This window comes from Sciurus carolinensis, chromosome 7 (genome assembly GCF_902686445.1).
Source record: "Sciurus carolinensis chromosome 7, mSciCar1.2, whole genome shotgun sequence".
Taxonomy (NCBI): domain Eukaryota; kingdom Metazoa; phylum Chordata; class Mammalia; order Rodentia; family Sciuridae; genus Sciurus; species Sciurus carolinensis.
Genome location: NC_062219.1, coordinates 105,971,699 through 105,988,198, shown reverse-complemented (window position 1 = coordinate 105,988,198; position 16,500 = coordinate 105,971,699). Strand labels below are relative to the sequence as shown.

General features: G+C 35.8%; 1 protein-coding gene across 8 annotated transcripts in view; it reads right to left on the bottom strand.

The window, feature by feature from the left end:
- Crisp1 (cysteine rich secretory protein 1) overlaps positions 1–16,500 on the bottom strand; it is a 76,939-nt gene that overhangs the window by 48,977 nt on the left and 11,462 nt on the right. For all 8 annotated transcript variants that reach the window (XM_047559390.1, XM_047559388.1, XM_047559387.1 and 5 more), the window contains 4 exons: positions 13,718–13,808; positions 12,849–12,997; positions 8,940–9,037; positions 5,914–6,002 (listed from right to left, as the gene is read on the bottom strand). In XM_047559390.1, the coding sequence (XP_047415346.1) occupies positions 5,914–6,002; positions 8,940–9,037; positions 12,849–12,997; positions 13,718–13,808 (427 nt within the window). The remainder of the gene's footprint in view (positions 1–5,913; positions 6,003–8,939; positions 9,038–12,848; positions 12,998–13,717; positions 13,809–16,500) is intronic.

Sequence of the window (16,500 nt, the reverse complement as noted above, 5' to 3'; positions counted from 1 at the left end):
TAGAGATGTTACCTGACTAGTAGCAGAAGAGGGAATTAATCCCAGAATATATTCTTATAACCCGGTACCAGGCTCAACACAGTAAAACCTTCCAACCATGGCCCGTGCCCCCAGGCCACTGCCAATGGATTGAGTTTCTGGACGTGTCAGCCTAGTGGCCAAAGGAGTACCTTCAACACCTCTTTCCAACCTTGTCAGCTGCACATGGAGAAAAAAACACATTCACTGGTGGGCATGACAGAAAAGTAAATAGAAGACATTGCCTGGGAACTCTGTGCTGAGTCAAAGAAATCTAATTCTGAAAGATCCACTGACTTTTGACCCCAGATCAGCGCCTATTGATGAAGCCTCGTGCCAAGAGGAGACCCATGAGCCCAGGAAGACAAATATGTATTCTGACCAATGTCACCCTCAGCTGACAGAACAGACTCTGACCGCAAGTACACAGGTCAGAGCAGCCTGGCCTTGCTCCTTTCCTTTTTGAGTACTGGCCTCATCAGGCTGTGGGCTCTGGGTGTGATCCAGGTTTGTATAATTAGTAGCTGTGGGACTGCCCATGCCATCACTTCTCCAACTGCAGGCTTCACAGCAAAGAGATGTGTGGTTTGTCTGAGAGAAGACAAGAAATGTAAGCACCAAGTCATGACTCAGGAGCCTGGGGCCAGTTGCTCCATGATGAGGTCAGGTGAGAAGTAGCTTGAGGGCCAGTAAGTGTGGACAAGTCATCTGAGCATACCTTAGACTCAAGGAGATGTCTGTGGGGACGGACTGCTCTTTGTAGGTACTGTTCAGATTCATTCAGAAAAACACAGGGATTTGGTACAAACCCCTCTAGGGATAGATAATACAGCTGTAGCAGACTCTCAGCAACATGAACCAGGGTACTACCCAGTGCTGATATAACAGAAATGACCATTGCAAAAATGAGCAGTGTACTTAGACTTTCTGGGAGAACAGGCATAAGGTCAGATTAGGAAGATAGATAATACGCAATCCTTCAATGTCAAGAAAATGTCATACGCCAATAAGAATGAAAGTTTTTTAGGAAACCAACCTTATCTACCAGTCAAAACATAAGGTACCAGAAACTAAACAGGCAGTATGAGCATGGGACAACTTTTGGATAAATAAGTTAAAACAGCTGTTTTAAAAGAAACTGAAAGAATGTGAAGAAAATGCTGAAAATTATTTGATGCTCTAATAGCAAAACTTAAGGAAACAGAAACAATTTTAAAAAATCAAACAAATAATTTAATTGGAAAATATACTAAGTAAAATTGAAACACCACAGGAGGTGTTAACAGCAGGATTAAAAAAGTGGAAGAAAGATTTAGTGAACTCCAGGATAGGTTATTTAAAATTAAATAGAGGAGACAAAAGAAAAAAATATATGAAGAATGAAGAGGAAAGAAGAAACTTGTGGGAATTTTGAGACACTATTAAAAATCAAATATTCAGTTTATTAGAGTTCAAGAGTGACTTGAGAATGGGAAAGGGATAGAAAGCTGATTCAACTAAAGAGCAGAAAACTTCTGAAACCGAGAGAAGGATGGGTAAGAAGGTCAAATGTCATTCGTCAAGTTTAATTTTAGCAATGTCTAACGAAGATGTTATACAAGAAAGGTCTCATGGATAAAAGTTACAAATACTATTCTCAAGCCTGGAAGAAACACACACACACACACACACACACACACACACTGGGGTGTCCCAATTTACTTGACAGAATACTTCTCGAGCCAAGAGAAGTGGAAAGATATTTTCACAGAACTGAAGGAAAGAAACTGCCAACCAAGAATACCGTACCTAACAAAACTATCCTTTCGAAATGAGAGATTAAAAACATTCCAAAACAAGACCTTTCCTACAAGAAATGCTCAAGTGAGTTCCTAAAACTGAAAGAAAGAGACCTTAATGCATAAGGAGAAAACACGGGAAGATATAAAACTCTCTGGTGAGAGTAATTATATCAACTCGGAATGCTCTAATATTGTAAACATGGTACATGAACCATTTGCATCTTTAGTACAAACTTTAAAAAAGTTAAAAATTAAGAATATTTTAAGAGATGCAAAATGTACAAAGATGTAAAATGGGATATCAACATTCAAAATGAGAGGAAAAAGGGAGTGCAGATATGGAGTTTCCTTAGCAACATATTTTCTGTTTTTTTGTTTATGTTTTATCTTTATGATCACACTAAATTGCTATCATTTTAAAGTAACTTGTTATAACCAGAAGAGCATGGTAAACAAAAAGCAAAAATCTACACAGATAAATAAAATATAATAAGTGACAAATCAAACTATACAACTATAATAAATCACTGAAAAACAAAGGAGACTATAAGAGAGGAAGAAAAAAGAAAAATGAAAGAAACTACATAAAAGTTAAAAACAAGTTACAAAATGGCTGTAGAAAGGCTTTATCTGTCAATATCTTTAGTGTAAATGGATTCAGTCTTTTAAAAGACATAGAGTGACTGAATGGCTTACATAACCAATGAGACTCAACTATATACATTGCTTGCAAGAAACTCACTTCACTTCTAAGAGCACACATAGACTGAATGAGAAGGAATGGGATGGCAACAACAACACCAATTGTTAAATAAATAATAAAAGAAAGAAAGAAAATTGTGAAATGATATTCTTGATGGACACAGATGCAAAAATCCTCAACAAAATACTTGCAAACTGAATTCAACAGCACATTAAAAGATCATTCAACTTATCAAGTGGAATTCACCCTAGGAATGTAAGTATGGTCCAACAAATGCAAATCAATAAACATGATACATGACATCAACAGAAAAAAAAGGAGAAAAGACATGTGATCATCTAAAAAGATGAAGAAAAGGTATTTGATAAAAGTCAGTATCATTTCATGAATAAACACTGAAAAGTTCAGATATTCAAGAGATATACTTCAACCTAATAAGGCTGTTCACAAGAAGCCAACAGCTACCATTATGTGAATGGGGAAAAGTGAAAACTTTCTAAGATCTGGAAAAGCACAAACATACTCACTTTGTTCACTTTCATTTGACCAGAGCTGTAAGTTCTAGCAGGAACAATTAGGAAAAAGAAATAAAGGACTGATCCAGATGGGAAAAGAAACCAAACCATCACTATTTATAGATAATATGAACGTATATGTAGGAAATGCCAAAGACTCCACCAAAAAAAAGAAAAAAAATTGAGCTAATAAATGAATTCAGAAAAAATTCAGGATATATCAACATACAGAAGTCTGTAGCATTACTGTATTTCATAACAAATGATCTGAAACAGAAGCCAAGAAAACAAAGAAAAAAATTCCACATATAATAGTTACAAAATACCTAGGAATAAATTTAACCGAATAGGAAAAATATTTCTACAATGACAATTACAAAATATCAATGAAAGAAAATGAAAACTACACACAAAAATGGGAAAAACATTCTGTGTTTATGTATTGACGAACCAATATTATTAAAATGTCTATACTATCCAAAGCAATCTAACATATTCAATGCGATCCCCATCACAATACATAGTCAATGCAATCCCTATCAAAATACTAATGATATTTTTCAAAGAACTAGAATAAAATACTAAATTCACATGGAACCACAAAAACAACAAACAAAAGCCAAAAAAAAAAAAAAAAATCTTGAGCAAAAATAACAAAACAGAAAGTACTATATTACATGACTCCAAAATATACTAAAAAGCTGTAATAATAAAAAAGAAAACCTATGATATTGGCATACAAACACATGGGCCAATGTAATAGAAGAGGGAGCCTAAAGTAAATCCACACATCTATAGACAACTAACTTTTGACAAATTGCTAAGAACACATACTAGAAAAAGGATAGTCTTTCAATAGATGGTGTTATGGAAACTGGAAATACATATGGAGAAGAATAAAACTAGACTCCCTAGCTCAACTGTTACAAAAATCAACTCAAAGTAAAGTAAAGAAAGTTGGACATGGTGGCACACATTTGTGGTCTCAGCTACTAAGTAGGCTGAGCGGAGAGAAGGTCACTTAGACTCATGAATTCAACATCAGTCTGAGCAACATAGTGAGACTCCATCTCAAAAAAATAAAAAGAATAAGAAATAAAGAGGGAAAGAGTTAGTGACTTAATTGCAAGACATGAAACTATGAATCTACTGGAAGAAAGCATAGGGGAAGTTCCTCAGGACACTGGAATGGGCAAGGACTTTTTTTGGCAACACCCCCAAAGCATAAGAAACACAATCCAAAATAGACAAATAAGATTGCATCAAAGTAAAAAGATTCTTCAGAGCAAAGAAAACTAACATCAGAATTCAGAGACGAGCTGCAAAATGGAAGAAAATATTGGCAAACTAAATATCAGATAAAAGGTGATTTCCAGAATATATAAGGAACTCCAAAAACACAACAGCACAAAACATACAACCTGGTTTTAAAATGGGCAATAAACCTAAATTAATATTTCTCGAAAGAAGACCTATAAATGGTCAACAGATATATAAAACAATGTTCAGTGTCACTAACCATCAAGGGAATGCAAAGCAATTCACAAAAAGGGGGTGGGGAAAGGGAAAAATGGAGTTATTTTATATTAGGTAGAGGGGAGTGGTGGGAGGGAGAGGGTTTGATAGTAGAGTGAAATAGACATTATTACCTCATGCACATATATGACTGCATGACCAATGTGATCCTACAATAAGTATAATCAGAAAAATGAGAGATTTCACTCCATCTATGCATGATCTATCAAAATGTATAAATCCATTCTATTGTCATGTACAACTAATTAGAACCAAAAAAAAATTAACAACAACAACAACAACAACAACAACAACAACAAAACACAGTGAGATATAACCTCACCCCAGAAAAATAGCAATTACCGAAAAGACTAAAGAGTACTGGCAAGGATGTGGAGAAAAGAGAACCTTTGTGCACTGGAGAGAATGTGAATTAAGATAGCCATTATGGAAAACGGTATGGAGCTTCCTCAATTTTTTTAAACTATCTTATAATACAATAATTCCGCTATTGGGTATATATCCAATAGAAATGAAATGAGTGTATTGAAGAAACATCTGCACTCCCATGTTCATTGCAGTATTATTCACAATCACTAAGAAAGGGAAACAACCTATATGTTAATCAACTGATCAATGGATAAAGGAAATATGCTACATATGTAAAAGGAAATACTATTTAGTCATAAAAGAGAATGAAATTCTGTTCTTTGCAACATGATATGGATGGAATTGGGTTCTCTATGCTAAGTGACACAAGCTAGGAACAGAAAGATAAATTCTGTATGAGCTTCCTCATGTACAGAATTCATAAAGGTTGTTCTGAAAGTAATTGAGAGTAGAGTGGTGTTACCAGAGACTAGGGAAAGAAAAAGGAGGGATAGGTGGGAAAATGTTGATCAAGGGATTCTAAACAGATACTCTAAGATGTTTCAGAGCAGGTGCAGAACAAGGATTACTCAGTAAAAATCTGCATGCCATAATAAAGTAAGGCAAGTAGGAAAGCCGGGGGCAGCTAGGATTTCTAGGGTTCTGGTAAACAGAAAGCAATATGATAATTTATGGGCTTCAATAAGGGAGCTCAGGAGATTTTCAGAGAGCAGAGAAAATTCTACACTCAATATTAATATTTTATGCACATTGACTCTAATTAAGAATTTTAAACTTTTGAATGAGGATTCAAGTTCTCATACTTAGACATTCTAATTTTCAAGGGAGTAGATTAAATCAATGGTCTTTGGTCCCTCTGGGCATGATGGAAGGTTAAGGAAAATAATGCTGACATATCATGTGAGGTTGAAGCTAAAGTTGTAGAAAAGTGGAGCACATAGTTCCTGAACCAATGGGTCAACTTTAAGCAATCTGCATTTGCAAAACTTACTGCAAAGTCTATCTTCACAGTTATTCGGACAATCTTCACATGGGGTTCCCTTCTTATAAGGTACATTAATTGTGTCAGGATTGTTTCCCCTTAAAGAAGAGAAAGAAAATGTCATTTAGTGAAATTCATCATAGTAAAATATTTATAAAAACTTACTCAATGAGTACAACCAATTTTAGAAGCAAATTTTGTAAATATGCTTTTAAACAATGAACAATAATTTTTAAGATGGGTATGATATTTCTAGACTTACAGATATGAGTATGTTTTTAATGTATTGCACTAGCAATTTTGAGGGTCACAAGAATAATTTATCAGGAAATGTGCATCTCCCTTTTGGTAGTCTAGTACTAAAAGCACTTGGAACCACTGAATTGTTAAATCTTAGCGAACAGGTTGACTTTGGAGTTAATTATAATAAGATACTATTCTTTTTTTTCCACATTTTTATTGGTGCATTATACTCATACATAATTATGGGTTTTGTTCCTACATATTTGTACGAGCACACAATATAACTTGGCTAATATCACTCTCCGACACTTCCTCCCTCTCTCCTCATCTCTCACTTCTTGATCCCTTTTCTCTGCTGATCCCTCTCCCTTTGATTTTCATGAGATCCCCTGCAACTTTTCTTTTCCTTTTTCCTCTCTAGCTTCTGCATATTGACTTCTCAGCTTGACTTATTTCACATAACATGATGGTCTCTAGTGCCATCCACTTTCTGGCAAATGACATAATTCCATTTTTCTTAATGGTTGAATAAAACTCCATTGACACAAAATTTTTCTCAGACTGCTTGGAAATAATGTTCTATTACTTCAAGTGGTATGAAGAAATTTTGGTAGAGGTTCTTTTACACTATGCTGTTGGTGTTATACAGATTATTCTCCTATTGGATTTTTTTAGAGCATGTTTGACCTTGACAGTTGAAAGAAACTGTTGTTTTTGTTTTTCTTTTTTGTACTGGGGATTGAACCCAGGGGTGCTTAACCACAGATCCCCAGTTCTTTTTTGTATTTTATTTAGAGCCAGGGTCTCACTGAGTTGCTTAGGGCCTTGCTAAGTTGCTGAGGCTGGTTTTGAACTTATTATCCTTCAGCCTCTGCCTCCTGAGCCACTGAGATTACAGGTGTGTACTACTGTGCCCAGTTAAAAGAAACATTTATAACATTGTGTAATGAAGTTTTTAATATATGTAGATCTAGTACATAAAACAACCATAACACAAAGATACTGTTCTTTATTAGTAACCGTAAGAAGTTGGGAACTCATCATGGAAAAAGGTGTGGTCCTTATCACTATTTAGAAAATATACTTAAGTGATTTGAATGAGAGGTGTTCTAATTTTAACTTGCACTATGTTATCATAAACCTGAAACCTGTTAGTGACTTTTGTAGAAATGCCTGGGATGGAGGAAAGTACACTAACATGTATTACATTGTTATGTACCTGTACAAATATGTTACAACAAATCCCATCGATATGTACAACTGTAATGCACCAATAAAAGTATGTGGAGGGGAATTAATAAAGTGTTCAGGTATGGGAAAGAAAGAGGAAATAAGAACCTCCAGTTCTGAGACATAGGAAATTTCAAAAAAAAATGCAAGACTTACCTGTGGATGTCTAAAACCTTAAAATGTAGACATCTGGTTTTAATTAATACAACTTGAAAAAAAAAAAAACCTAAGTGTCTGGGGTTTAAAATTTTTTTGGAAGTTTCTAATTATTTCTTTAATATCTTGACTGTTAAACTTTCACTTTATTAAATTTATTGCTAAATTCAACAAAGGATTTAATCAGCAATGTGGACTAATGTTTTATGGAGAAAATTCCCTCATTATAACTATTCACACATTATAGTTTTCTCTTTTGTATTGTTGGAAATTCATCATAGACCACCAAGTCCTGCAAAGAAGTAGTACAAATGATACACTGTAGGTGTAAATAGAGCTTATTGACTTCAAATCACGTTAGTAGAAAAAATCCCAACAAATTTTAACTAATGCAATCAAGGCATGGAAGGTAAAGAAAGAAATTGATATAGAGCTATTACGTTAATATATTATAATTTGGTGTATATACAGTGATATTAGAGTTCATATTTAAATTTAAGTATGGAACATGTTATCAAACAAATCACCTTCGTTGATTCATATTGAAAAATTTTTTATTGTGCCCACATGTGGGAGGCAGTGATTAAAGGCTATGCTTGAGCCCACAGTATCCAGTGTGCTGACCCAGAAAAATGCCTGTGGCTGATGGAATCTTGCAGGCCTATTATCAACTTCCATCAACGGAAGTGATATCAAAGTGTTATTTATGGTCAAATATCAGAGGTCTACATCCAGCTTTGAATAATGTCCCCTGTTCTGATGGTCACTTGGGTGAGCCCCTGCAGGCTTCCTTTTCTTATCAGATTGAACTCCACAACCTCAGTTGATAAGGCAAGGAAGTTCACCTGCCTTTCCCTAAAGCAATCACCTTAACCATTCTAGGGTTTGTGCCTAGTACCTGTGAGGCTATAATATGTAAATTTAATTTCTGAAGAGAAAACATACATTAGTATTCAGTTAAGTACACAGAAGAAGACTTGACTTTTCTCTTTGTTACTTTATTGAGACTCCGCTCCCATTTATGCCCTTGAATTCTAAAAACACTCATTGAAGTAAATGTCCTTGCCTGAGCTACTTCAAATTTGTTTTCCTTACATGATACCTACCTTAGGTGTCACTGACAAGTAGGAAGACTAATGCTCAATTGTTTTTAATTTTTATATTCTCTTAATGAAATATAAGTTTATGTAGTAAAAATATGATGTAAAAATATAAATGTGTTTGTGACTTTTGGGTGCATGTGTGTATGTGAGTGTGTGTACTGTTTTAGGAACTGGCTAAATGACTTTATTCCTAAAGGTCTAACTGAAAAAAGGAATAGGTACTTTTATAATGTTTGGAAAACTCAATCAGATTTTGTAAAGAAAGATATATTTTTAAAAGTGAAGAGAAACAGTAATACATACTCGTGACAATAGTGACAAATATAGAGATATTGAGGTACACTTTGTTTGTGGCATAATGAAACAGCACAACCGATGAGGTAAGAAGAGGCCCAAATAATCTGCAAAGACAGAGTATTTTATTACCAATGTAACATTTTACTAAACGACTACAATTGCAGTGCTATTATCCCTAGTTAAAAGTAAACAAGCGCTCGATGCCACGGCCCATGCTTGTAATCCCAGTTTAGGAGTTTGAGGCAAGAGGATCACAAGTTTGAGGTCAACTTCAGCAGTTTAGCAAAGCTCTAAACAACTTACTGAGATCCTGCCTCCAAATAAAAAATAAAAAAGGCTGGAGATGTGACTCAGTAGTAAAGTGCTCTTGAGTTCAGTCCCCAATATCACAAAACAAAAACAAAAACAACAAGAAACAAACAAACAAAAAGCTGACATGCTTGCTTGAGGTTTGCTCTGAGCATGGCTTATTTGGAAGTCATAGAAACATGGTCCCCCAGTTTCTAGATAACACACACATAGCACACAAATGGCCATAGGTAATGGAAGCCAGGCAGAGGAAGTCACGTGGGGATGGCAGGCAAGGGAAACTTGGTGGTTGGCATTTTCCCCATATTTTGTTGTTTTTCTTCAGAAGGATTCTGCATTTCTGAATGTTCTTCTAATTAAAAAAAAAAAAAACTCAATATTCATTTTCTCTGGGATATGACATGGGTAGAGGGTAGAGCAGGAGTATAGGTAAAGGAGAAATGGTGTTAATCATTTTGCAGTGAATGGGTTGATGTTCAAAAGGGATGTAAATGTACACAGGCTGTACACAGTTGTGCATGAGACTCATCATATTTTCCAGTACATTCAGGGATGACCAGACAGTGTGACAGCCCTCTCTCATTCATTCCTGTTGGAACTGAAGAGTCTCACTCAGAAATGTGAGTGGCTATCATCAACTCTAGTTCATTCTCTCCTCATCAAACCGAAGTTCTTCTTAGTGGTTATATAAATAACCATCAAGGGAAGGGAATTTTCTTATTGGTAAGAAAGCAAGCATAACGTAGAATACTGAATTAGCTTCTTAAGGCAAAGTGACTCAGGTTTAAATTCCATCTCTATCACTTCCTGGCTGGGTGATATTTGCCAGTTGACTTTATGTCTCTAAGTTTCCTTTCAGCATTTTTAGAAAAGTGTATTTTAAGGCAGTGGGCACATCTAAGTCCTTTGCTTTGGGAAAAATAACTCTTTTACAATTTTACTTTTTCCATATTAAATGTTTAAATCATCTCTTTTGGGATGACTTTTGTTGATTTATATCTTATTGGAAAATGCAGATAGTTAAAATTATTTCTGGACATGAACTCATTTTTTACACCTCAAATGATCTTTTAAAAACATGAATCAGATTAACTGTCCCCCTCAATAAGACCATCTAATGATTTGTCACTTCATTTAAAGTAAAATGTAAACTGTACAATAGCTAACTAACAGTCTCAATTGTTACAGCCCCACTTCCTTCATGTTCTGAATTCTTTTCAATCTCCTATTAATGCTGTCCTAGTCTTCTATAACACTAACAATAAATTTTCTGAATAGAAAACTAAGAAAGTGATTCTATTTTAAAAACATCAAAAGTGAGAACCACTTAGTAACCTTTAACCAGGATCTGAGGTATGTGTACCCTAAGAACTAGAATCCTTGAAAGAGAGAAATAAAGAACTGTCATTTGAATATAAATAACTTCCTCCAAGGGGCCCTGTGTTGAAAGCTTGGTGCCCAGGGTGGCAGTTGCAAGGTGCCATGGACCTTGGTGCAAGAGGTGGGCCTGTGAGTTCCCTAGGTAACTACGGGCATGCTCTGGGGGGATGTTGGGGTCCCTCTCTCTCTCCCTCTCTCAGCTTCCCAGAGTTCCACGTGAGTACTTACTCTGATATGAGCTCCCATCAGGGATGCTACAGCTGAGAACATTCTTTATCCTTCAAGAAAAAGGAAGAATGATCCCCAAAAATGATTCCAAGATCACCAGGGCTGCTGTTTCCACTAGAAGTCAGGGAGACAAGGCTGCTTCCTCCTGGGTTTATAGATTGGGTCATTTCAGGTGACTTTTGACAACAGCCATGTCAGGAGGACCTCTACTGAGAACCATGCAATGAGGCTGCTCTACTGGAAGGAAAGGTTGGGACTTCTAAGACCCATGAGGAGGTGCTGCCACCAGGTGGGTCCAGAAGGCAGAGTTGGTCTGGAATCCAGAGTGTTATAATCACACCTTAAGATTTAATGGAATTTGCCTGGCTTAGTTTTGGACATGCTTGGGCTCCATCATCCATTCCTTCTTAGAAGGGAAGTTCTATTTTTTTCCTGTTCTTTCATTATGTATTTCAGAAGTAAGTAATCTTATTTTATAGGTTCATTGCAGGAGAAGAATTTTGCTTCAGGATGAATTTTGCCTTGAGTCTTATGAATATCTGATTCAATAAGATTTAGATGAGACTCAACTTTGAACTTCTGTCTTGATTCTAGAATGAGTTTAGCACTTTGGGGACTGTTAGCATGTAATGAATGCCTTTGCATTTGAGGAAAACATGAATTGTGAGGAGGGCAGTAGTGAAATGTGATACACTGAATGTGTCCCCTTGTCCCCAGAATTCACATTCTAAAGACCTAACATTCAGTGTGATAGCTGGATTTGGAGATGTGGTCTCTAAGGAAGAACTTAAATGAAATCATAAGAGTTGAACCCTATTCTAAGACACAAGACCTCTCTCTCTCCTCTTTGCTTCTACTCCCCTGCCCTCTTTCTCTCTGTTTCTCTCTCTTCACCCACTGGGGAAAGACGAGGTTAAGGTATGGTGACAAGATGATTGTTTATAATCCAGAAAGAGATATTTACCAGAAACTGCTTTTTAAGATCTCAGTCTTTAAGTGTCCATGATGTGGGAAAATAAATTGCTGTTGTTTAATCATAAGCCTGCTATATTTTATTGTGACTTTCCAAGAAGACTATTAAAACGGTTATGTAAAATGGTAAAACTGCTGTAGAAAATAGCTTGCTAATTACTCAAATAATTGAACATACAGTTGGGATAGAACCCAGCAGTTCCTCTTATAAGCCTCAAAGAATTAAACCCAGGGAGTTGAACAGATATTTGTATACTAATGCTCACAGCTGCATTGTTCACAATACCCCAAGGGTGTAAATAAACCAAATAAGTGAATGAATGAACCAAATGTTAAAAGGAAACAAAATTCTGACACATGCTACATCATGGATGAGCATGGATTTAAGATATTTTGCTAAGTAACAGGCACAGAAGGACAAATATTGAATGATTCCAATTACATGAACAATTTTGAGTAGTCAAATCCAGAAAGACAGAAAGGAGAATGGTGGTCACCGGAGGCTTGAGGGAGAGAGGAATGGAGAGTTGAGGGTACAGAGGGTACAGAGTTCCAGTATGGAAGATGGAATGTTCCAGTGATGGTAGCCCAGAAGTTTGAATGCACTTCATGCTGCTGAACATTCATGCTGCAGAATATGAACATGGTTAAAGTGGTGATGTTTTAGTTGTAAATATTTCACCACAAAACTTAATGTTGGAAATAAGGGGATTCTCTTATTACAAGGAACTATTATTTCCACTTTTTTATTACAAACAATTTACAAGCAAGATTGATATTTTAGGATTTTGAGACTTCCCGGAAAATCAACTGAATGAAGATGGAAAACAAGAGGTTAAGCAACTTTTCTCAACCAGGTATGGCACACATTACATTTCCTTCTGTTCTCAACTCTGAAAGGAACTCAGGAGGTTGAGTTAATATTCTAGCAATCAGGTAGAATGATTTTCATTTCTTTCCTACCTGACTTACTCATATGTGTTTAAAAACATTGAAGCACTGTTTTTATGACTCAACACGGATTACCTGAGTGTAATGGTCAGTTCTTATGTCCTCATCTGTTGATGTCCATTCTCCATATACAAAATTTTTAGACTCATTGTACCAGATTTCAATTACGTGAGACCAGGAGACAGATTTAGATCCCAAATACACATTTTCTCCACAAAAGGTATCTGAAAAGATGAAACAGGGCTAGGTTATAATATTAAATTTTTAGAATATAATATAAGGAGATTACTCTCATCTTTATTTGGCAATTGGTTCATGGATAATCTAGGCAACATCTTATAAGAGAAGGCAAAATCAATTGTATCCTTTCTGTCAATCTTCCTTCTCATAGATCACTGGGTGTGTGTGTCAGGTTTGGTGAGAAGTTGACAAGAAGAAATGATAAGCTTTGAAATCAAATCAACCAACACTGTAGTCTCTGCTGCTTCCAAGCTGAGGGAGAAGGGTGAAACCAAAGAGAAGCCCATGAGTTATAACAGGGCCTTGACTCAAAAGCAGCCACACACAAGATCTGTGCTGTGTATGGATCTTGACATGAATATTCGTTTATTTGACCACCTACTACTCAAGGCATAAGCTATTGATTGGACATGGTACATAGCTGCACTCAAGTCTCCTATGATACTGAGGGCTTTGATTCTTTTCTCATTATGGCTAGAACTCAACATTTGAAAATTAGAATATTCACATTTTTAAAATTAAGAATAATAAAACATTACATTAGGCCAGAGTTTACTGTCATGTATGGGCAAGTACAGATCCGGAGTCGATAATGTAACTTATTCTTACTGGGTGACTTAAGAATCCACGTTCTTAGTGAGATTAGTTTATTTTTTAATTTTAATTTTTTTATAAGATGCTGGGTCAGATAGACATATACATACTTTTAATTCTCCTCTCAAGTGGGTTGCTGTCTGTCCAATCACAAAACTTTGACAAAATTTTAGCATTTCCTGCAGCTTCTTCACTCCAACTCTAAAGTGGCAAGAACAATACCAAGCACATGATGTGATTAATATTTCCATCATAAGATGCTAGTTTATTATTTCTAAGAATCTAAGACTTTGTAATCTCTTTGTGTAAATTAAAGCTTAATTACATTACTCTTAAATATTCTAATAGGAATAGGGACATAGATTACAAATCATTGTATTGGTCGTTGAACTCACAAGTTCAAAACTAGGAATAACACTGAGCAGTAGTGCCTCTCTCAGAGGCGGTAAAATATTTAAATAAACACTTTCAGAAAAAGAGACCAGAGTTAGAAATCTGACCCAATAATTTATCAATTATTTTACCTCAGACATGTCATCTTACCTCTTCGAATCTCAGTATCTGTGTATCTGTAAATGTGACCCATCATTCATTTCCCAAGGCTTGTTCAAAAAGTTTAATGTGATAATCTATGGCATACAATTGTAATATTATAAATTTTATGCTGTGTGTTCCATAAAAAAATGATAGATATGAGTAGAAGCATAGACAGTCACACATCTCTACCTGAAATTATAAATAATCTCAAAATAGTAGATAACACCACACGCTAGAACCTCTTACCAATTCTGCATGTTTTCTCTCACTTAATCTTTCTGTAACTTTATAAGTGAGGCCCTATTATTTTCCCTGTATGTAAATGAAGTCATTGAGGCGCAGAAATTTTGAGTAACTTTTAAAGATCACACTACCAGGAAGTGACAAGGAGTTTGTAACAACTAGTCTGGCTCCAGGGTGAGATCTGAGCTCCCAAGGTAAATTAGGTATGCTGAGTCATGGCATTTTGTTGCCTGAAGCTCAGCAATAGCTGTTCTCTAAGTAAGGCTTAAGCAGGAGCAGTTAGATGCAATGCTATGACAACTGAGGTCCCTAACACATCCTTACCGACTATATATCCAATTAAGACGGTTCTTATATCACATATAAGACATTACTAACAAAAGGTGTAAGTTTTTTATTATTATTATTATGAACTTTTACATAATCATTCAGTTATTCTTTAGAATCAACGTTTGGATGACACTCCCTTTTGCAACACTGTCCTTGGCATGGGAAGAGGTTTACTATTACATGGGTATATGCTGCCACCTTGTGGTGATTTTCTAGAATTACCCTTCAGGTTGAATTTACTAAGTCATGAAGTAACTTCAGCCTGGCACGGAGGAAAAAGTAGATTTTAATTATTTCATGCAAGAAAAGAGAGATTTTAGTTATGTATATATCCTTGTTGAAGGAACAGAGGTGAACACAGATCTGATCAGTGCATAGTATCTTCAGTATCTTCAAGTAGTGGGAATACCATTTTACTGACTAGAAAAGAAAACTTGCCTGTTAAGATCATATTGCTAAACACCTAGAACTGGACCTCATATGACTAAAATCATAGGTAAATATTTGTAGTGAATGCTGTGATGCTTTACACAGGTTCCTTTCCAATCTCGAAGGACTCAAACCCTCAGCAGGTAGGAGTCCTTCCCATAGACAGTTCTACTATCTCTTGTCTCTGAAAATTGCCCTTATCTGTGAGCATATTCCCTTCTCTGGGGCAGCCCTCTTCCAAGAGCTGGTAGATGCCAATACCAGGCCACCTTTCTCCAATTTGAGACAATTCAATGAACCTTCCTAGTGTTTCAGCTTCCCATGAAATAAGCTGCGGCTTATGTTGTAATGCTGTCATGAACAAAATCCTCCCTATGCAGAACCCTGCACGGCTCCTTACTCCCACAGGCAGGTATAAATCTGGACATCATTTCACAATGAGCAACCTGCATGATAATTTTCATCCCACAATCTGCTTATCGTAAGAAAAGCTACCTCCAGTACTCATTGCCCTGTCTTCAGTTCAGATCACTTTGAAGCTGTCTAGGACATTACCTGTGATTAATGATGGTAAATGTCACCAACGAGTATGGTTGTTGCCCAAAACTATAAATGCTCAAATCTTTTGTTTGAACATAAGATTAAATGGAACAGTCTTTCTTTTTCTTTCTTTCTTTCTTTCTTTCTTTTTGGAAAATGACTGCCTGGCATTTATTTATTCTTTCTATTTCTGTCATTCCTTAATTTTTGTTGTTGCTAATTCTGTCCATTTACTTCTATGTGTGTCCTGTTCACGGTTTAAGAAACATCTCAAACCCCTTATTTCTTTTAAAATACGAGTTAGTTTTACTGGTACATTTATTACCTTTTGGATAGTTTATAACATTGAACCTTAATATTTAAATGTGTGTTCTCACATACTTTTCTAAGGTTTTCTTTGTATTCACCTTTCATTTCCAGTAGTAAGGTCTCTGTAATCAGAGACTACAACTTCCATTCATTCTTTAATGTGTTTCGGATCTTGTAGCTAGTTATTTGCTCATCTGACTGCTAGGGAGTTTGGATCCTGTTTCTCCTAAGAGACCTAAGTGATGAAGAGCAGGTTCCCTGGTGCTAGCCCAATGGCAACGAAGTCTGAGCTCCAGCATGTAGGATTTTGGATAAGCTACTTAATTTCCCTGGGGCTCTGTATTATGATTTTTTAAAACAGATGATCTTATTGGAACAATTAAATGAGTTAGTGTAATAAGGTACCAGAAAATGCTCATTAAAAACATCATACTCATGGTAGCTACAATACGAATATGATTTTCATAGCTATGAAAGCTATGGATTTGTTTTCTTCAAATAACAC